Here is a 22318-nt window from a genome sequence, read left to right as displayed (position 1 = left end):
TTATTCATCTCAAGTTTGTTTTAGGTTTTCAAAAGACGGAAATATCCGAAGAAAATATAGATCGGAATAAATATAGTCCATAAACAACACAAACAGGCTTAACCTCGTGTTAAGCCTCAGTCGCTTACGCGGCCTTATAAGAACAAAATTCTATTTTTGAAGATTTTTCTGCAGATCTTTATTTTTCACACAATTCGTTTGGACATTTAGACAGGTTTGTCTGTATTTTGGACACCGTATTATTACGTATACCTAAGACAACCTTGCAGGTATCATCTCACGTGCCTTTCCGTTACCCCGCACAGTGTAATCCAGCGCGGTGGAAAATGCAGCCGTCTTCTCTGCGGTAGGAAGTGACACAGTCACTGCCCTGGGTGGCAAACAAAGCGTCACGTTTCTGTACGTGATGTGCTAAGGCAAAGAACGCGTCAGCACAACGCTGGGCCGTCTGTTATTGCGGCTCTTCTTTCTACCAACATTTACCGAACGTGCGGTAATGGTCGCATCCGCCATGGAAGCCGCTTCCGTCGTTTATGTCAGCTCGAAGCACGTGGACCTGATCTTGCAGAGTTCGCCTACCCGAGTGCAGCGCATCCCACGAATGGGCGTAGCTCACCGCTTGCCGTGTTGCCTTCTACGTGTCATTGATATTTTTCAGTTGGCGCAGCGCTCATGGCTAGAGTGTTTCCATCGATCCGGGCCAATTAGACACCACCTATGGTGCAAGTGAGGGGCGTGCCCTGGACTAAATACGGTTGCCCTATCGTGTTGTAAGGCATACGTAATTTGTTCAGAACTGTTTACAGGACTGTTTACATGGACTTTTAAGAACTGTGTGCGGAAACATTGCCTTTCCGAGTAGTTTATCGGTCTACCAAGAGCTGAAGAGTAGTCTCTAAGTAGACAGTTGTTCCAAGACGCTCCACTGACTCTGTCACGTCATTGAGAGGAGGATTAGGGGACGACAAAAACCCAGCGCTGTGTTTTACCAGGACTATGAATGACACCAGGCTAGCAGTTTTACCTTGGACGTTTTTATCAGTGCTGGTGTTCACTGCCGTATTTAGGACCACAAGTTTGCCCTTTGGTCCGAACTCACAGCCTTCACGCTGTTCGACGAATCAGTTCAAGTGTGCACAAATGGACAGATGCATCCTTAGAGAGTGGCTCTGCGACTTCGATGACGACTGCGGTGACGCTTCTGACGAGGAAAACTGCCCGAGTAAGAATTGCTCGCATTTTGAGTTTGCGTGTCGCAATGGTCAATGCATCTCGAGCTGGCAGCACTGTAATGGACGACCCGACTGTAAAGACTGGTCGGACGAAGAGGCGGTGATGTGTCCGCCAAACACCTGCAGATCGGACCAATTCGACTGTAGCGAGACCTACGTCGGTGACTGCATTCCCCTTCGGTGGCGGTGCGATGGAGATAAAGACTGTTACGGTGGCTCCGATGAGGTTAACTGCCCAGGCCGGCCCTGTACAGAGGGCGAATTCGCATGCCAAAACGGCGAGTGCATACCGGATCATCGTCAGTGCGATGAAAACACCGACTGCGACGATCGCTGGGACGAAAGTGAGTTCGCTTGTAGAACCCGTAATTGCAGCTCTGAAGAGTTTACGTGTGGGTCGCTTAGCCTTCGAAAATGCGTTCCCTTGAACTGGTGGTGCGACGATATCAACGATTGTACCGACAACTCTGACGAAGAAAACTGCGACGCTCAAAATTGTTCGCAGTCTGAGTTTCGATGCAGCGGCGGTCGCTGCATTTGGAAGTCGCTGAAATGTGATGGTTACAACGATTGTCCTGACGGCTCTGACGAGGAAGAATGCCCACTGATGGCCTGCGACCCACAGTCTCAATTCACCTGCAGCGACGGTCATTGTTTGTGGCAGACATTTGTCTGTGATGGCGATGCTGACTGCAGTGACGGATCCGACGAAAAAGACTGCAGAATGGCGACCTGCTCGCCACTGGAACACACTTGCAGCAATGGTACCTGCATACCACTGAAGCTCAGATGTGACGGTTGTGACAACTGTGGCGATGGATCCGACGAGCTGAGTTGCTGAAGCAATGCAGATGGGAAGTTCAATATTGAGACCTTTATTCACTTTCTGTGCATATATGCAGGGATTCTTCTTTGGCTTTCCTTGGCCGCACATGTGCAGTTGCCAGGTTCGCGAAAACAGTACCCAAGAATAAGACCAAAGGCTTCACGTTCAAAGCATAGATGGAATGGTTTAACTAATTATTTGGTGTTGTTCCCGAGATCAACGGCGTTAAGTTTAGAAAACATCAGGCTTTTAGGACAAAGACTAGTTGTTCTAGGTCAGCTTTGACATTGAAATAGTCGTTTTAGCGACTTGCCCCTTGCAGGAGGCTTATGTGGCCTGGCGTAGCAGCAGGTCCGAAAAGGATTTTAACACCACGTGTTTGAAAGCTATATCTGATGGTAAAATGATTCTGTGAAAACAAACAGAGCATGTTTGTGCGCATATTTACTACACTAGTGTTAAATGTAGCCGTCTATGTAAATATCATTGTTGGGCCTAGGTAAGCGCTTTTATTATAGAATTGATTGAATTATCATATCCATGTGCTTGAGCCTCTTCGCTTTTTATTGCAGTGAGCATTTCGTTGTTTCAGGGGTATTTTGTGTCTTCTATAATGACTGCACGTAACAAAAATAATCTTGAACTTCAGCACATCAAAATAGCGGCATATGCCTAAAGCAGAAAGGTACTGGTTACAACCTAAAAGTAGCAGCGCGAAAACCAAGGACGTGAAAGAGGGCAAGACCGGCGCTAACTCCCAAACGAAGTTTATTGAAGCAAACTTCAAATATATAGGCAAGCCCAACAACACGTAAACCACGGAATCGCCGATAATCAGAAAGCAAAACTTAAGCCACTGAAGTCTCCGTATGGTTCTCTTATCTAAATAACCCAACTCACTGCATGTTAACGCCATGGACGGCTCGCAAACACAGTCGTCACCTAGCCGTAAATGTGAAGCTTCAATAATTTCCCTGCACAGCCACATTTCGCGTAGCTAAATGCAATGGACAGCAACTAGTGCATTCCTTACAATTCATAGACAGGTTCGTACATCTACCTATATCTACACACATCTCGTGCTCCGGTAGTCGTAAATTTATGCACCTTCCAGTTCGACCTACATAAACCCGACCGCAAGATAACGGCATCTGATACACATTCTTTTTGCATATGATACGTATATATACTCATGTTTCAGGCGACATGCGTGTTTTTCCATGACCACATTCGCAGATTCATTCCTAATCATATTACAGATTCTTGATAATTTATTATAGACCGAGAACACCAATCTAACACCATATCTCCTAGCCAGATTTTTCAAATTATGCGACAATCTATGCACATATCTAACATAACTGCTACTGTAGTATAACACAGTCCAGCTCCTGCCTCCTCCCGCTAATTCCGGCGAAACGATTTCGAATCATTTAGCAATCTCGGCCCTAATAAACGGGCAAAAATCTGTTAAAAACAAGCTCGCTAATTTGCTTCGAAGTGGCTTTTAGGGTATCGTCAGTGTGCACGATTTCCTAATGCGACAGTATAGGTTACCTCTTAAGCTTTCTACGCTAGAGTCATCGTCAAAAGAACATGCAGTGTCTCATGAACTCCATCGCGGATGAGAAACGTGACTGATGCCAAATTGAAGATGCGTTGTCGCTGAAAGCAGTCGGTGTAGTTCCTGGAGGATGAATTTAAACAATAATTTGCTGTAAGGTCCCGCTGCATAGTGCGTCCGTGTGGTTGACTGACATTCACTGGGCGGTGGTACTGATCGGATTTTTTTTATGGTGAGACAATCGTAAATTAATAAGAAGAAAAGCTTCTACCTGCACCCCATTTATATATCAGGCAAATAACCAATTCAAATTAAAAGGATAAGTCTGTTAGCCAAATAACAATTTAAAAAATTAAAGATAATGTTGTCTACCATCGGTGAATCTTTTTGTTTTTAGTTTTTGTTGCATCAAAGTTTAACGTGATGCTTGCTGGCTAACAATAAATAATAACCTACAGTTGATGTCTTTCTAGTCTTCTTGATGTTCTTCCTTGTTCTTTGTTGTGTAACGTGGTTCTTAACGAGTAAATACAATATTAACTTGGACTGGTCGCTTGCATATACTTCTCGAAATGTTGACCAGTGCTGGAGGTTTGTATTTCCTGTCGCTGTTGGGAGAATTGGCGGCTTGAAGGTCCGTTATGGTTATCAGATGGCTGGAGGTTGAATCTGAAATAAGTTCAAATAAATTAATTCTCCCCCCTCCCCTCCAAACAAAAAAAAAATTGATGCTGTTGTGTTCCCTTTTCCCCGTTTATTTTTTTTTTTTTTTCGTTTTCTTCCATCTTCTTTCATTCTTTATAATGTTACTGTGATGTGCTATATTGTGGAAAAGAAGCTAAATAATAGGCTATTATTTTCAGTGCGTCCGTCACTTAAAGGTCGGCGAGCTTGAAAATACATTTATTTATTCGGCAAAACGTATGAGGAAACTTTGAGCTGCTAAATGCTCGAGTGCAGCAGTAGCTCAGCCCTCGCCTTGCGGATGACATTCCTGAACACCTTGGAAGTACCATCTTGATAGTTTGTGAGGTAGTTAGGAAAAACTCCTGGTTTTCATTCAGTACACTTACGCATCCTGTCACAGCAAAGAAGACGCGCTACAGTTCCATGCGTTCGTCCTAGTTCTTGAATGCAGCCATACGGTCGAAATGGTCAAGTACTTCTTTTGGTTTTGAGGCAAAAGAACCGAATGTTGGGGATACATTGGACGTTGAAAACTTACTACGGCCGAAGTTGGAGCTTCGTACACGGCTGTAGCTTCCCATTGAAGAGTCCTCCCTCAGCAGTTAGTCTGGAGATGACGGCCCCTTTCACATTGGTTTTTTTAGTTTGATCGGTTTTACGCCAAAACCTTTCACTTGCTCTTTTCAGAGCATTGCGCTAGATACCGTATTCATGACGGCGGCAGAGAAAGACTTCCTGAACTTTAAGAGGCTGCTCTAGCGCCCACAAACGATCGTGAAACAAAGTGCCCACTGATCACAATAAATGTAAAGTATTCTATATTTATAATTGTGCACATTTTACTCAATAAAAAAAAATCATTATCTCTTCATTGAAGAGTAGCTGTCGATATTCGAGCGCAATCTGTCTAGCATAACAGGAACATAAAGTCGAACATCAATACCATGAACTCGAACGGCCTTGCCAAGTATTTCAGTACAGAGCAATGGATAAACTTCTCGGCAACTTTCAAGAATAAGACATCTTGCAGTGCGCCGCCCCATGAACTGTGTTCTGTAACTACCCATTGTCTAACCTATAGGCTTTTTATCAACACGGTGTAAAACGAGTAAGCTGACTAAAGTTAACGCGCAATTCGAGCAGCTACCACGAATACACTAGCACTGCTGACTTCTTACAGCTACAAAATGACAATAGGTTTTCCCATTGTTGTGAAACAGGGGAAGTGCTAAGGCACATATTTATAAATACGAAATTGTAGACGTGTCACATATACTAGTTACATCGATGATAAAGATGCCCTCAAAACAATTCAAGCTATGAGCACCTAGGCGCTCACTTCACTTGGAAGGGCTTCACTGATTACATTACGAAAGTAAACGGATTCGGATTCCTAGCTTATGTCTGAAATGTTTTCGTAACATATCTTGTACCAAAACTAACAACGGAAAATTTATTCATTAGCCCTACATTACAATGCGCGGTATCAGTCTGGTACGCTGGCCTTTTGTCACTAGCTAATTAAGAATACCTGTGCGCGCTTTACCCAGCCCCTATATAAACACGAAAGGAGCATCAAAGCTACGAAGAACTCCCTATTACCCCCCCCCCCTACCTGAACATATCAGGCAGTTATCTATCTTTACACTACTCGCTTCACAAGGTTTAGTTCGTAAGTCCATTAATTGTACATTCTACATCTCAACGATGACGTTCGCAAAACTCACACGAACACACATACCATGGGCTTAATTTTTAGTTATTTCATTCTAAGCATAGTAGCAGAGTAGGCCCGCGTTCTACAAAATGTCCGGCCTATTACACATGCTGATCTTTTTCGCAAATCCCTGTCACCACTTAGTAAAATTTAACTCACCATTATCTATGATCTCTTGAACCTAAAAACACCCTCCTAAGCGTACATTGTTCCGGTCGCTTCTCTCAGCGCCATCAAATAGGGGTTTCTGTACTGCCTCAGGGGTCACTCTTTCTTTACATCACTTTACCGCATCGATTATGCCTCGTCCCCAGAAATAAACAAAACGTTTATTGCAACTCAAGAAGTTTGCACGAGCACCTCTGTTTTGTTTCCAGTGATTTTCCAGGGAACACAAGCGGACAAGTACGTTTTTATACGAAAGCATCACATGTCCCATCAAGAAAAAGCCGGCGGCGTCGTTTGTTCGTCCTCGTGAAATGGTCATAAATATCTCAGCATTCCTAAGACAAATAGGGTGATGTCACCAAGAGGCCGTATGATGACTGTACCAAGCCGAGCATTCACAATGCACCACGAATTGCATCTTTTCTCTAGACCCAAACGTGAGGCATTCACAGACATAGATAACTTCACGGTAACCTTCCCCATCGACAATGTACGTGAAGATTAAGGCTGTGCTTCTCGGCGCCCTGTTCCTTATCGTGAGTGTCCCCCGCGCCCTTTCTCTTCGCTAATTTTGGCATTTCACTTCGGTCAAGACGGCTGCCGCAAATACTTCTCCTGGTTAAAACAACGGTAATTTCGTGCTCTGTGATTTCATGCAGGGTCTGTTAGGGTAAAGTGAGTGTAATGTTCAGCTTGAGCGGGGGCAAACGACATAGGCTAAGGGAGACGATGCCAGAAAGAATGGCACGAAGATGAAACGCCAGTAAACCTTTAAATGAACCTGTGTGATTCTCAATGAAATAAGAGCATTTTACACGAAACAAGTCACATTTTTCATTCTCTGTCAATATGAAAATCGCTGAACTGCAATTGTTTTGCTCTTTGCTGTGGGCAGCGGAATAAACACGTAGTCTTTGTGAAACGAGTGTAGCCCAATATGTGTGCTTCCTAAGCATGCACTGGTCTTGTGATGTATCTGTAGAATTGCAAATCTCCCGAAAGCAAATCTATTTTTGGTCCGGCTAACGACTAACGAATAAGGATTACAAAAATGATGCAGTAGCCCAACTACTCATCTTAAAACAAAGACTCTCGCCTGTAAACTTCTGACAAATATTGTACTGCTCTTCTCCATGGGTTACGTTACTCGGTAGACTCGTCTACAAAGAGGACAATTTAGCTCGACCTGTATTCTTTATAGTAAAATAGTCAAAAGTAATGAAGGACGTTTTGTGCTGTTTTTCCATCCAAAATGAATTGCAACTAACTCGCCCACCTCAGCATCCTACTTCAGATAAAAGTGAACTTTGCCTGTGTGGGTGTTTGGAAGCAACCTGGCTTGTCTTTTTCAAAGACGTGATGAAGACGAGTCTTGTCGAAACTAGCTGGCTCACGAAGCAGCCACCAAAGAGGCAACCTCCATTTATCTTACGGACTAAAACGGGTCGCGGGGCCTTTTTGTGCGATAGTGTGCTACCGTAAAGTGCTACAGTAAATATAAAGTGGCTCTTCGCGTTCATTTCCTTTGTGGTCTACTCATTTCTCTTCACATGCATTGCGACTTTGCATCTTCTTTGAGACCGGTAGCGGGCCCAACGCGCCAGACCTTCCCGACAATGACGTCACCGACTAAGTCTTCGACCGTCGGTGACGTCACTGAGTCTTTTCGGGCTCTGACTGAATGACATGCTTGGCAACATGTCTGAGCCTGGAGGCTACAGGCGAAGCCGTTTAGTCCAAGTCATCTTCAGAAACGCGCATCTACTATTGATGTTCGTTTAGTTTCGTTTGTTTTGTTTAAGGGAGCAAACCGAAGTTAGAGTGAACTACTATAAGGAATGTGATGTTAGTAACTGCGAGGACGAACGACCTCGTGGTATACCAGCCTATGGCTATATTTGTGCATGAAAGCCGCTCGTGTTTGGTCGCGTCATTGGTGGTAACTAAAATTCAATAACGTTTTACGGGTGTCACCTGATCAGCCTCTGACCAATGATGATCAAGGTTTTCCATGGCGCATTGTTTTCCCTTCTCCATAAAGTATGTTATCGCTTACCATAGATGTCTGTAGAAGTCTGTAACTGCTTACACATACATACATACATACATACATACATACATACATACATACATACATACATACATACATACATACATACATACATACATACATACATACATACATACATACATACATACATACATACATACATACATACATACATACATACATACATACATACATACATACATACATACATACATACATACGTACGTACGTACGTACGTACATACATACACACGTACGTACGTACGTACATACATACATACATACATACATACATACATACATACATACATACATACATACATACATACATACATACATACATACATACATACATACATACATACATACATACATACATACATACATACATACATACATACATGCGTGCGTGCGTGCGTACGTACGCCATACATACATACATACATACATACATACATACATACATACATACATACATACATACATACATACATACATACATACATACATACATACATACATACATACATACATACATACATACATACATACATACATACATACATACATACATACATACATACATACATACATACATACATACATACATACATACATACATACATACATACATACATACATACATACATACATACATACATACATACAGTAATGAAGTGGTTTAGATGGTTCGCACAGCAGTATATTTATCGTACGTAGCAGCTACGATGGCCAGCGTTCACAGCGACAGCTCGAGCTTCGTCCTCTTTGTCGTCTTCACTTCTTTGTCGTCTTCGGCGCGCGACGTCTCCGAATTCCTCTTTTTTCCCCTTTCCACGGCTCAAGCATCTCTCTTACAATACTCTCCCTGTGAAAAGACGCCATCCTGGCAGATTAAGCGGAGGTCACGATGGCAGGGTCATGGTACGGTTTGAGGCGGTCTAGGTGGACAATTTCACGTCCTCTTCGGCGATGATCTGTTGATTTCGTGAGGGGCTCTATAAAGTAATTAACCGCAGAAGTTTGCTTAAGCATACGATAGGGTCCCTGGTATCGACTCAGAAACTTGGGCGACCGGCCTGAAGTAGAAGAGGGTACCCATAGCCATACCAACGAGTCTGGACGATAATCAGGCGGCAGACATCAGGATCCGGCGCGGTTGTTTTTCTGGTGGTACTGACTTCGAGCTGTGATTTGATGTGCGATCTGACGGCACTCTTCGGCATAGGCAGCGGCTTGAGAAATGGTTGTCAATTCGAAGGAGTCGGGAAAGTAGGGTAGGATGGTGTCCATTGTGCAAGAAGGTTCCCGGCCGTACAGAAGGAAATAAGGCGAGAAAGCTGTAGTCGCTTGCGTAGCAGAATTGTAGGCGTAGGTTATGAACGGTAACACACTGTCCCAGTTTGAGTGGGACAGTGTGCTACCATTCATAACCTGCATCGGAGTGGCTGGACGAAACATACGTAGCCATCATGTCTCTGAGGGTCCGATTAAATAGCTTGAGCATTCCATTTGTCTGGGGATGGTACGCAGACGTCGTACGATTAACAACACCGCACGCCTGAAGAAGGGCTTCTACGACATCAGACAAAAACACGCGGTCACTACGTAATTCCTGTGGCGCATCGTGACGGAGGATATAGTTATGAAGGATGAAACCAGGTACGTCACGAGCAGTTGCAGCTGGTAATGCAGCAGTTTCAGCATATCTGGTCAGATGGTTGATGGCAACAATGATCCACCTGTTGCCGGCGGAAGAGTAGGGTAGAGGTCCGTAGAGGGCGATTCCAACACGTGCAAATGGCCGAAGTGGACACGGTAGAGGCTGCAGGGGAGCTGGAGGGCGTGGTGGGTTCTTGCGACGCTGACAGTTGATGCAAGAGCGGACGTACTAGCGAACGAAACGATACATGTCCTGCCAGTAGTAGCGATGACGTAGGCTATGTTTTCAGGAATCCAGCATGGGCGCACTGTGGGTCATCGTGAAAGCTCGCGCAAATGACTGATCGGAGATTTTGGAGAATAACAAGCAGCCATTTTCGACCATCAGGGAGGTAGTTTCTGCGGTAAAGGAGGTTGTCACGGATAGTAAAGTGATGGGCTTGACGTCGGAGAGGTCGAGAAGGGTGGCATTATAATTGGTTGGCCAGAACGATCATGAGTGAAACAGTCCTGGGTTCTTTGCGCTGCTCAGATGCCATATCCATGGGATGCCATATCGTTGGACCCATAAGTAGCCTTCGGCTATGGGTACGAGCACTCTCTGCAAATGTTTTTGTATTCATGCAGGAAATAAAGCAAACTTCAAACTTCAAAGACGTGAGGCCGGCGCCAGCGTGTGGTCCAGGGGCAGATGTCACAGGGGAACACGAAAGGGCGTCTCTATCGGAGTGTCTGCGACCAGAGCGATAAACATGAATGTCATAGTCTTGTAAACGGAGAGCCCAGCGGGCGAGGCGGCTGGGCGGATTTTTGAGGGGCTACAGCCAGAGCAGAGCATGGTGATCGCTGATGACATCGAATGGCCGACCACATAAGTAAGGACGAAATTTAGTGATGGCCCAAACAATCGCCAGACATTCTTTTTCTGCTACTCCGGTCGTCCGCCTTCGCATCACTCTCCGACACGTTCCGATTCATATACCCAGCCCCTCCCCCAAGTGTAATGAAGCGGTTTAGATGGTTCGTACAGTAATACATTTATCTTACGTAGCAGCTACGACGGCCTGCGTTCACAGCGACCGCTCGAGCTTCGTCCTCTTTGTCGTCTTCACTTCTTTATCGTCTTCGGCGAGCGACGTCTCCGATTTCCTCCTGTTTCTCTTTTCCAGAAGCAGCGCATTAAAAGAAGGGAGTTGCTATGTCGGAGAAGCGTACCACCAGTGTTCCCTGCATAGAAACGCGGCTATATGTAATTGTACTCCTCCGCCGGTGCAATACAGCTCCTCTATTAACTATTAATGTGTAGTGTGTGTTACCGTGATAAGCTAGGTTGGTTTGTTAAGATTAAAGCTTAAAGAGCACAGGGTAAAGCGAAAGGGCCTGAGCACTGTAGTTTTGCGCCGTCGTCGACTTTATGCGTTCTTACATGTGAACTGTATTAAGCATGTTGTTTCGCGCTCGGCACTGCTTCTACACTTCGTTTTATGCTCGGTACGAAGACAGCGAAAAAAGTCAACCATAGATGAGCACGCGACACAAAAGAACGCTGCTACCAGCTGATTATAATTTGTCTGTGGTTGTTTTTTGCGCTGTCCTCTTACTGGATGTGATTAAATAACTAGTCCAGCACCATGTTTTATTGCAGCCCTGGTTTAGCTCTCTCATTTCGAAGGGAGGAGCGTAATCGAGGATTTTCGCTATCGGCTACAGCTCGAGAGCGGCCTCGCAGCAGTGGGCCTCATTGCAGGCTGTGAAGAGTTTTGTGATAAACGGTAACAAAAAGCCGGAGGTTCGTTCATACATTAGTAACTAACGCTGTAGCGAGTACTATAACCTTTCTCTGATTATGTAAACCTACAGTCATGTAGTTAAGGACAGGTCGTACGAATACCACCTGCGAGCGTTCCATACAGGTTTGGTTTGTTTTGGTGTTAAACGCCCCAAAGAGAATCAGGCTATGATAGATGCCGTAGTGGAGAGGTCTGTGAATTTCGACCACCTGAGGTGTTAGCGGGCACTGATATCGCGCAGCACTCCTGCGTATTCCTTTCCACCTCCATCGAAAGCGTCCGCCTGAATAACCTGACGTTATCTTACATCAGTCGTGATTCCCGAGCCGATAGCAGGTCTTCACGCTTTTCGAATGTTTCGCCAATTACAGTACGTTGTCCCGGCTAGACTAACGCAGACTTCTTTGCGGATTACTATTCAGAACTCCAGCAGCGAAGGCGCATCGTCACAGATTAAATTCACAAACGAGTGAATTACGATTTCCAACATCCCTTCCTTACGGATATACTAGACACCCCCCCCCCCCTCCACTCCTTTATTTCATATTCAGAACTTCGTTCGGCAGCATCTTTCTTCGGGATCGTTCCTTCTCTCACGTACTGTATAACACTTTCCTATGAAGCATTTCTACCGATGGTCGCTTAGGGTAACACACTGGATTCCAAGGGAAGGAAAGCGTAGCAGTGGGCGAATGAGGCTAGGAAGTTCACAGAGGTGAAGTGAATGCAGCTAGCACAAAACAGGGTTAGGTGGAGAAACATGGGAGAGGCCTTCGCCCTGCAGTGGGTATTGTCAGGCTGCTGCTGATGATACTGATTTCTACAATCAGCGTTTCCTAAATGGAATGAGCGCGATACAGCAGGTACACAGAAAACACTAACAGGGAGAGGAAATTTGGAGACAGAGCTAATTGATTTCAGAAGCAGGCGGGTATGTTAATGTGGAAATTGTCCTGATGTGACATTGCAGGAACGATGCGGATTCTCAACTCTCTTCCGCATTTTGCACAGTCGCCGCACTGCGTCTTCCATATGCATTACTGCTGTACCGTATGCGTACAAAACTAGCACCAGCAGCAACAGGCATCCTGCCCTTCGGATGCCCGGGGGACAGCGAGAGGAGATGCTGTGCCTAAAAGGCACACCACCTCGCCTTGTCCACCACACACGGCGGCTAAGTGTACAGCCGGACTCTGCAAGGGTCCGGAACGACACCAGTAAGAATCCCAGTCCCCGCAACACAGCGATTGAAGGCAGAAGCGCTGCAGGCGCTGGGATTCGAACCACCGTCTTCGCGTGTGCGAGCTCAGCACGTTGCCCACTTAGCTACCGTGTGGCACGGCTTCGAGGTGACACTCAGAATAGGTGCTCCGTGGGGAATGAAGCGGTCATACCGGAGCATGCGCCGTGCTGCTTTTTACGTGATAGTGCGAACGTGAAGCATATCTCGCGATATCGAGTGCAGCCTCTGAAGCGTGCGCGCTTGATATCGAATGCTGCCGCTGTAACCTTCTTGCCTGGTCATGCATGATTACCTCGTAACTTCATTCCGTGCTTCGTTGTCCAGACGGCAGATATAAGAAACGTGCAAAAAAGGAGAACGTGCCTATATTTGAATGATGGGCGTGCTGTTCGGTACTTCTATAGTGAAGTTCGCCTTCGATGACCTTAACGTAAAGAGAGGGGGAGTAGATCGGTCGAATTGTTATTCTGCTGAGAGAAGATTGATTTCATAGCATGTATATAACTTTTTTCTCGGCATCGATGTGCCATGTATGAAAGACCCGATGAGGACGTTTAAGTAAGGGAAGAGTACAATAAATACGGGTTAGAAGTGTTCACATGAAGCGAAATGACATGAATGAAACGACTGCGAATCTATAAGCGTAGTTCGACAAGCATGGGCACGTGGAGATGTAACATATTACGCTACGAGTGCATTGAGATGTACGGGTTGTCGGGGGAACGTGTAAGCAAAAGTGGATTTATCTATGCACGTATCTATAAAACAAGAAAAGGCTGAGGTTAGGGCGACGAAGTACGAGGTGGCATACCCGGATTTCACATTGTGGTTTGGTCTGTCGTTCCAAAGCGAGTCAAGCTATCTCAGACGCTGTACTGGAGGGCTCCAGAAATGTCGACCACCTGGGGCCCTTTAACGCGCAGTGATATCACACGGCACACGTGCACCTTCCTTTCGCCTCCATCGGAAGCGGCCGTCGAAGCCGGGATTCGATCCCGCGTATTTCTGCACAGTTGTCGAGTGCCTTAACCACCGGGACGCCTCGGCGGGGTAGATTGAATTCGACGGCGTCTCTTCAGCAACATATACGCGAAATCCATACCGTCATTACTGTTATGATCGCTGCATTGTAAGCCTTGCAACTTTTTCACCACAAGTCTGTTTTATTCCTCTCTGAATTCGGCACGCGCCGTTAATACCGGGTGTCCCGGGTAACTTCGACCAAGGTTTTTAAAATACAGTTCACCCTAGTCCCGTGTGACAAATTCAGAGATTTTCAGAATCGCATATGCTAATGTCCTATATTTTGTTCACTATATTTATTGAGTACCTACTAATAACCTAATTATGTAATGATGAACTTCAGAGAAAAGTTGTCGATGCAAAAGTTCATCTCGAAAAACTTCTAGCTGCGCTGTGTCCATCACGCTACAACTCGCAGCACTATTTACAATGCTTCAAAAATACTGTCACGTGACCAGCCAAATTCGCGAAATGCACACAAGCAGCATCATCGTAGAGAACTTTCCGTATTCAGCCAGCAGTAAAAAAATATGGGGTGTAGGAGTACGTGCGGGCATAACAGTCACTATGAAATGGTGCGACTTCTAATGAAATACAGTAAAATTAACTCGTGAAGTCTAATTATCAGCTTTCTCACGCTTTACAGAATAGTTTTTTGGAAAGGCGGCCATTGTGGTTAACGAAGGAGGGACTAGTAAGAGCAGCGTGTTCATTAGCTCTGGTGGAGTGGCAAGCATTAGTAATCGAGAACATGCACAAAGAAAAACACCGCTGAAGCTGAAACAGCCCCTCCCATGAAAGAATATGTATGCTAGAAAGTGGTATGCTTCTATTTGTGATGTTAAATATGGGCCCAGGTCCGTTCAGGAGCTCTGGGCAGGTAGCAGAGCAGGTTCACAGACACACGGACGCTTTTCTTTTCTTGACCAATTAACGTAACTGGCACAGACATGCATACAGCCTAGCTTATCCCAATAGGATATGTCCCAACACAAAACCGTCCTACTTCTGGTTTGGGACTTCCAGTCGCCCGAGGACTCGGTAGCGCGGCAGGCCACGCTCCGGCGTCTGTATCCGGCGTCTGCTTCACAGTCCGGGGTACTGCGGTGTACTGCGGGGTACCGCGTCACGCCCGGGTACTGCAAAGTGCGGCACCAGTGCGACAGCACAAGTGCGGCGGCCAGGCACGATGGAGCGGTTGAGCTGTCTCCGCAAGCTGTTCGCCGGATGGCGAAGCGCTGGGCAGTTCCAGACCTCGGACCAGGTGCCCGACAGGTGCTGGCGAGCCGGCCTTGAACGCCAGGCCCAGGACGATGAACTCCGCCGCCAGCGACGCCCAGGAGCGTCCGACCCGTTCGCTTGCCGGAACAAACTCACGCGCACTGGCCCGCCCCGCACGCGGCCACACTTCACTTCCTTTCGAGCCACCCGCACGCTCGCCACAATCACCATCATCACAACCTCCCCCCGTTTCAAGACAGTTTCTTGCAACTGTTCTGGCGCCGGGGAGGGGGAAAACGTGGCGGGGAGAGAACAAACTACAACAATAATAAACCCAAATCAGAAGCACACAAAACTTCACAATGCAACGCACGAGTTCGTTTTTTTTTAATTTTTGCTCGGACACCAGAAACACACTCCCACACCTTTCACACGCTGCTCATGTAACATAGACACAGGACTTAAACACTAACACAAGAAATACAAGGCTGCAGAATGCAGGCTGAAGTTCACACACGGCTTACGTAGTCAGCGCCCACATTGTCAGTTTCCTTGACATACTCTTTCGCACTTCATATGGAAGCAAGTTCCCATAGTTTGCGACACCTAAGCATCAATGATAGTCCTTGCGTGGCACAAACTTAATAGCGGGATACAGTCACTGTAGTCACATTTCTTGCGACAGATGGGATGTGTGTTTGACATGTTTCCTTCTACAGCGGCGACAGCCACGGTGGGGAAACTGGTACGCAGTTTCTCATATTTTTTCAGCATATTGATGTGGAATTGTTCCTTTGCACCTCCCAAGTCAGTGAGGTAGTTAACCTCGTTTCTCACGCCCACAACTTCAAATGGACCTCGCCATTACATGAATAGTTTGTTTGAATAGGCCAGCAGGAAGATGAGCACTTTCTCTCCAGGCTGTAGCTTCCCCGGCCGACTCTTGCGGTCGTAGTATGTCTTGTTTTGTGCGAGCCCTTTCTAGGTGGTGGTGGTGTTTTGATGCCAAAAGGCATATATCGAAAGTGGTACAGTCCAGAAATACTGGAAAAATTCGTTTTTTTTTCCTGCTTCCAGCAACCATAGTGACCTTCCAATGACGTACCCTTCGTAAAATTGAACTTGGAGAAAAACGTTTTCTGTCCTTCAAGGATGAAGACGGCATCAATGCGCGGAATGAACCCACAGTCAGACTTCAGGACGTTATTGAAATCCGGGAGTTACTGTACAATCGTATGCGTTGTCTGACATCTTAACAAACACAATTGGCGCATGGTAGAGAGATTTCGACTTCTCGATAATTCTAAGACGCAACATCCTCCGTTATTTCACAAGCTGCTTTTTTCCGGCAGTGAGTACGATGCCACTGTTTTATGGCATGTGGTTTCATTTCCGTCCTTGGCTTAAACCGAATGTGCTTGCGGAAATGAGCTTTGCACGTCGAGGTTCTTCGCGCACTTCTGCACTTTCTCGCACACCTTGCTTCTCGTAGGCGGTGTTCTTTCCGGCCACCAACATTCTTCTTGAGATGAACCATCACTGATTTTACGGCTTTGGGAACATGGAAGATCTGCGGCCAGTCTTTCGCCTCCGCCTGTTCTCCAGATAGTCTAGAAACATCAGAATATGTACTTTTCTTGGTATGCCTCGGTCGCCCACCTTTCCGGCGGCGATCCTCACCAGGCGTGTGAGTCGCTGCAGCTGTATCTAAAGTAAGATAGCCATCTCGACGTTCCGGAGAATTTCCAGTGCTGCTCAACAGTCCATTTGTGAGCTTCTCACGCTCAACATTTCGTAGCAGCCTTATATAACCTAGGCCAGCCACAGTCTTGACTCTTAAACTCTCGTTATGCATTTTCTCATCTTCACGCATGCTCACATTTCTGCTCACAACGACTTTATTCTCAACCTTCTCATGGATGCATAGTCCTTCCCTGTGATCCTTTATCAAGGTGCTTACGTTTTCAGTATTACTGTGACAGTCAGTAAGGCACCTTTCCATGCAGACATATGTCCTTATGGAGCTCTTAACCTCGTTAAGAACAGAGGTGAACATATTAGGACGGTGTCCAACTGTATCTATGTCAAAACAGAGCACATATAGCGCTGAAGGCTTCGTAAGGTCTTTCACAGCTTTGTACTCATGCTCTAGATGTGATCTTACACTACTAGCAGGTGCTGCGGCCTGTAATGCCCCATGTGCTTCATTAAACAGTAGGGTCACTTTGTCAGGGCTGCTCTGATCCAACCCAGTAGCTCTATCTATGTAACGTCCAACACCATGAAACGAGGCGTTTTTCTCCTCCGCTGTCACGCGTTTTCGAAGCTCTAATAGTGTTTTTTCGGTCGCCTTCAACCACTGTTCTCTTTCACGGAGTTCTGTAACCTCATGCAAATGCTTGGGTTCGGCATTAGGCGTAAGCCGCCCATCCATTCGCGTTTCTGCGCAGTCCGCTTCTAATTCTTCTTTGTCAATGCTAAGCTGTTCTTCGTACCAGCCGAGGAATTCTTTAAGCGTCATACCTAGCTGCTCGCTCATCAGCACCAACGCCTCGAGCTTCATCTTTGCTCAAACGTCGCGATGCGTGTGAACCCGTCCTCGACTCTCTGCCCTCTCTCTGAATGATTAGTTCCTTGAATCTACTAATTTCTAGGATCCTGGCAGGCTCGCCAAATTGTGATGTTATTTATGGGCCCAGGTCCGTTCAGGAGCTCTGGGCAGGTAGCAGAGCAGGTTCACAGACACACGGACGCTTTTCTTTTCTTGACCAATTAACGTAACTGGCAACAGATATGCATACAGCCTAGCTTATCCTAATAGGATATGTCCCAACACAAAACCGTCCTACTTCTGGTTTTCCGCTCGTGGACTAGATGCCGGTGCAGGCGAGTCCGCCGGTGCTTCGTTCACGCCAGTCGCCCAAAGACTCCGTAGCGCGGCAGGCCACGCTCCGGCGTCTGTGTCCGGCGTCTGCTTCACAGTCCGGGGTACTGCGGTGTACCGCGGGGTACCGCGTCACGCCCGGGTACTGCAAAGTGCGGCACCAGTGCGACAGCACAAGTGCGGCGGCCAGGCACGCTGGAGCGGTTGAGCTGTCTCAGCAAGCTGTTCGCCGGATGGCGAAGCGCTGGGCAGTACCAGACCTCGGACCAGGTGCCCGACAGGTGCTGGCGAGCCGGCCTTGAACGCCAGGCCCAGGACGATGAACTCCGCCGCCAGCGACGCCCAGGAGCGTCCGACCCGTTCGCTTGCCGGAACAAACTCACGCGCACTGGCCCGCCCCGCACGCGGCCACACTTCACTTCCTTTCGAGCCACCCGCACGCTCGCCACAATCACCATCATCACACTATTGCTCTCTCATGAGTATAACAGCATGACTTTTCGCTAACACTTTTGTGGCTTCTCTTCGTAGCTGCAAGATGGCGTTACCTTTCGTTACTCTTCCGCCGCTTGTAACATCAGCTCAATGAAATATGTACAGGAAGCACACATTGGGGGCTTTGCAGCTGCGTTTGAAGTCAATGCTCCGGAAAAATATCTTATATTTGTGCAGACCGGCAGTCCCTAGTGCTGCAGTCGGCGAAGGGCGAGGACATCGCCATGTCGCATGCACCTCCCGCTGACCTTGACGATCGCCCCGCCACCCCTCGCACACGCACATATAGGTCTATAGGTACCGATTGACGAGAGTGAAGAGAGCTGCTGCTGCTGCTCCAGCTCCAGCTCCTGCTGCTGCTGCTGTTGCTCCAGATCCTGATCCTGATCCTGCTGCTCCTGCTGCTGCTGCTGCTGCTGCTGCTGCTGCTGCTGCTGCTGCTGCTGCTGCTGCTCCAGCTCCAGCTCCTGCTCCTGCTGCTGCTGCTGCTGCTCCAGCTCCAGCTCCAGCTACTGCTGCTGCTCCAGCTCCTGCTGCCGCTGCTCCAGCTCCAGCTGCTGCTGCTGCTGCTCCAGCTCCTGCTGCTGCTGCTGCTGCTCCAGCTCCAGCTCCAGCTGCTGCTGCTGCTCCAGCTCCAGCTCCTGCTACTGCTGCTGCTCCTGCTGCTGCTCCAGCTCCAGCTCCAGCTGCTGCTGCTGCTGCTGCTCAAGCTCCTGCTGCTGCTGCTGCTGCTGCTCCAGCTCCAGCTCCTGCTGCTACTGCTGCTCCAGCTCCAGCTCCTGCTGCTGCTGCTCCAGCTCCAGCTTATGCTGCTGCTGCTGCTCCAGCTCCAGCTTATGCTGCTGCTCCAGCTCCAGCTTATGCTGCTGCTCCAGCTCCTGCTGCTGCTGCTGCTCCAGCTCCAGCTCCTGCTGCTGCTGCTCCAGCTCCTGCTGCTGCTGCTACTCCAGCTCCAGCTCCTGCTCCTGCTCCAGCTCCTGCTGCTGCTGCTCCAGCTCCAGCTCCTGCTGCTGCTCCAGCTCCAGCTCCTGCTGCTGCTGCTGCTGCTCCAGCTCCTGCTGCTGCTGCACCAGCTCCAGCTCCTGCTGCTGCTGCTCCAGCTGCTCCAGCTGCTGCTCCAGCTCCTGCTGCTGCTGCTGCTGCTCCAGCTCCCGCTCCTGCTGCTGCTGCTGCTGCTGCTGCTGCTCCAGCTTCAGATCCTGCTGCTGCTGCTGCTGCTGCTGCTGCTGCTGCTGCTGCTGCTGCTGCTGCTGCTGCTGCTGCTGCTGCTGCTGCTGCTGCTGCTGCTCCAGCTCCAGATCCTGCTGTTGCTGCTGCTACTGCTGCTGCTGTTGCTGCTGCTACTGCTGCTGCTGCTCCAGCTCCTGCTGCTGCTGCTGCTGCTGCTCCAGCACCTGCTGCCGCTGCTGCTCCAGCTCCTGCTGCTGCTGCTCCAGCTCCAGCTCCTGCAGCTGCTGCTGCTGCTCCAGCTCCAGCTCCTGCTGCTGCTGCTCCAGCTACAGCTCCAGCTCCTGCTGCTGCTGCTCCAGCTCCTGCTGCTGCTCCAGCCCCTGCTGCTGCTGCTGCTCCAGCTCCAGCTCCTGCTGCTGCTGCTGCTGCTGCTGCTGCTGCTGCTGCTCCAGCTCCTGCTGCTGCTGCTGCTGCTGCTCCAGCTCCAGCTGCTGCTGCTGCTGCTGCTCCAGCTCCAGCTCCTGCTGCTGCTGCTGCAGCTCCAGCTCCTGCTGCTGCTGCTGCTGCTGCTGCTGCAGCTCAAGCTCCAGCTCCTGCTGCTGCTGCTGCTCCAGCTCCTGCTGCTGCTGCTGCTGCTGCTACTGCTCCAGCTCCTGCTGCTGCTGCCGCTGCTGCTGTTGCTCCAGCTCCAGCTCCCGATCTCGATCCCGCTGCTACTGCTGCTCCAGGTCCAGCTGCTGCTGCTGCTGCTCCAGCTCCTGCTGCTGCTCCAGCTTCTGCTCCAGCTCCAGCTCCTGCTCCAGCTTCTGCTCCTGCTGCTGCTCCAGCTCCTGCTCCAGCTACAGCTCCTGCTCCTGCTGCTGCTGCTGCTGCTGCTCCTGCTCCTGCTCCAGCTCCTGCTGCTGCTGCTGCTCCAGCTCCTGCTGCTGCAGCTGCTCCAGCTCCTGCTGCTGCTGCTGCTGCTGCTGCTGCTGCTGCTTCAGCTCCTGCTGCTGCTGCTGCTGCTGCTGCTCCAGCTCCAGCTCCTGCTGCTGCTGCTGCTCCAGCTCCTGCTGCTGCTGCTGCAGCTCAAGCTCCAGCTCCTGCTGCTGCTGCTGCTCCAGCTCCTGCTGCTACAGCTGCTCCACCTCCAGCTCCTGCTGCTGCTGCTCCAGCTACTGCTGCTGCTGCTGCTGCTCCAGCTCCAGCTCCAGCTCTTGCTGCTGCTGCTGCTGCTGCTCCAGCTCCAGCTCCAGCTCTTGCTGCTGCTGCTGCTGCTCCAGCTCCTGCTGCTGCTGCTGCTGCTGCTGCTCCAGCTCCAGCTCCCGATCTCGATCCCGCTGCTGCTGCTGCTGCTCCAGCTCCAGCTGCTGCTGCTGCTGCTGCTCCAGCTCCAGCTGCTGCTGCTGCTGCTGCTGCTCCAGCTCCTGCTGCTGCTCCAGCTCCTGCTCCAGCTCCAGCTCCAGCTCTTGCTCCTGCTCCAGCTCCTGCTGCTGCTCCAGCTACAGCTCCTGCTGCTTCTCCAGCTCCTGCTGCTTCTCCAGCTCCTGCTGCTCCAGTTCCTGCTCCTGCTGCTGCTGCTGCTGCTGCTCCAGCTCCAGCTCCTGCTCCTGCTGCTGCTGCTGCTGCTGCTGCTGCTCCAGCTCCAGCTCCTGCTGCTGCTGCTCCAGTTCCAGCTCCTGCTCCTGCTGCTGCTGCTGCTGCTGCTCCAGCTCCAGCTCCTGCTGCTGCTGCTCCACCTCCTGCTGCTGGTGCTGCTGCTCCAGCTCCTGCTGCTGCTGCTGCAGCTCCGGCTCCTGCTGCTGCTGCTCCAGCTCCAGCTCCTGCTGCTGCTGCTGCTGCTCCAGCTCCTGCTGCTGCTCCAGCCCCTGCTGCTGCTGCTGCTCCAGCTCCTGCTGCTGCTGCTGCTGCTGCTGCTCCAGCTCCTGCTGCTGCTGCTGCTGCTGCTGCTGCTCCAGCTCCAGCTGCTGCTGCTGCTGCTGCTGCTCCAGCTCCAGCTCCTGCTGCTGCTGCTGCAGCTCCAGCTCCTGCTGCTGCTGCTGCTGCTGCTGCTGCTGCTGCTGCTGCTGCTGCTGCTGCTGCTGCTGCTGCTGCTGCTGCTGCTGCTGCTGCTCAAGCTCCAGCTCCTGCTGCTGCTGCAGCTCAAGCTCCAGCTCCTGCTGCTGCTGCTGCTCCAGCTCCAGCTCCTGCTGCTGCTGCTGCTGCTGCTCCAGCTCCTGCTGCTGCTCCGGCCCCTGCTGCTGCTGCTCCAGCTCCAGCTCCTGCTGCTGCTGCTCCAGCTCCTGCTGCTGCTGCTGCCGCTGCTCCAGCTCCAGCTCCTGCTGCTGCTGCTGCTGCTCCAGCTCCTGCCGCTGCTGCTGCTGCTGCTGCTACTGCTCCAGCTCCTGCTGCTGCTGCCGCTGCTGCTGTTGCTCCAGCTCCAGCTCCCGATCTCGATCCCGCTGCTACTGCTGCTCCAGGTCCAGCTGCTGCTGCTGCTGCTCCAGCTCCTGCTGCTGCTCCAGCTTCTGCTCCAGCTCCAGCTCCTGCTCCAGCTTCTGCTCCTGCAGCTGCTCCAGCTCCTGCTCCTGCTGCTGCTGCAGCTCCTGCTCCAGCTACAGCTCCTGC

General features: G+C 49.6%; 1 protein-coding gene across 1 annotated transcript in view; it reads right to left on the bottom strand.

Moving 5' to 3' along the window:
- The window catches only part of LOC146178534 (uncharacterized), a 42135-nt gene that overhangs the window by 8102 nt on the left and 11715 nt on the right, over positions 1 to 22318 (bottom strand). The window contains exons 5-7 of the mRNA XM_084579991.1: positions 20450 to 20602; positions 20009 to 20143; positions 19508 to 19585 (exon numbers count right to left, since the gene is read on the bottom strand). Of these exons, the coding sequence (XP_084436117.1) occupies positions 19508 to 19585; positions 20009 to 20143; positions 20450 to 20602 (366 nt within the window). The remainder of the gene's footprint in view (positions 1 to 19507; positions 19586 to 20008; positions 20144 to 20449; positions 20603 to 22318) is intronic.

Source organism: Amblyomma maculatum, chromosome 9 (assembly GCF_055883805.1).
Source record: "Amblyomma maculatum isolate TAMU_Amacu chromosome 9, ASM5588380v1, whole genome shotgun sequence".
Classification (NCBI taxonomy): domain Eukaryota; kingdom Metazoa; phylum Arthropoda; class Arachnida; order Ixodida; family Ixodidae; genus Amblyomma; species Amblyomma maculatum.
The sequence above is the reverse complement of the archived record's forward strand: the minus strand, read 5'-3'. Positions and strand labels throughout refer to the sequence as shown.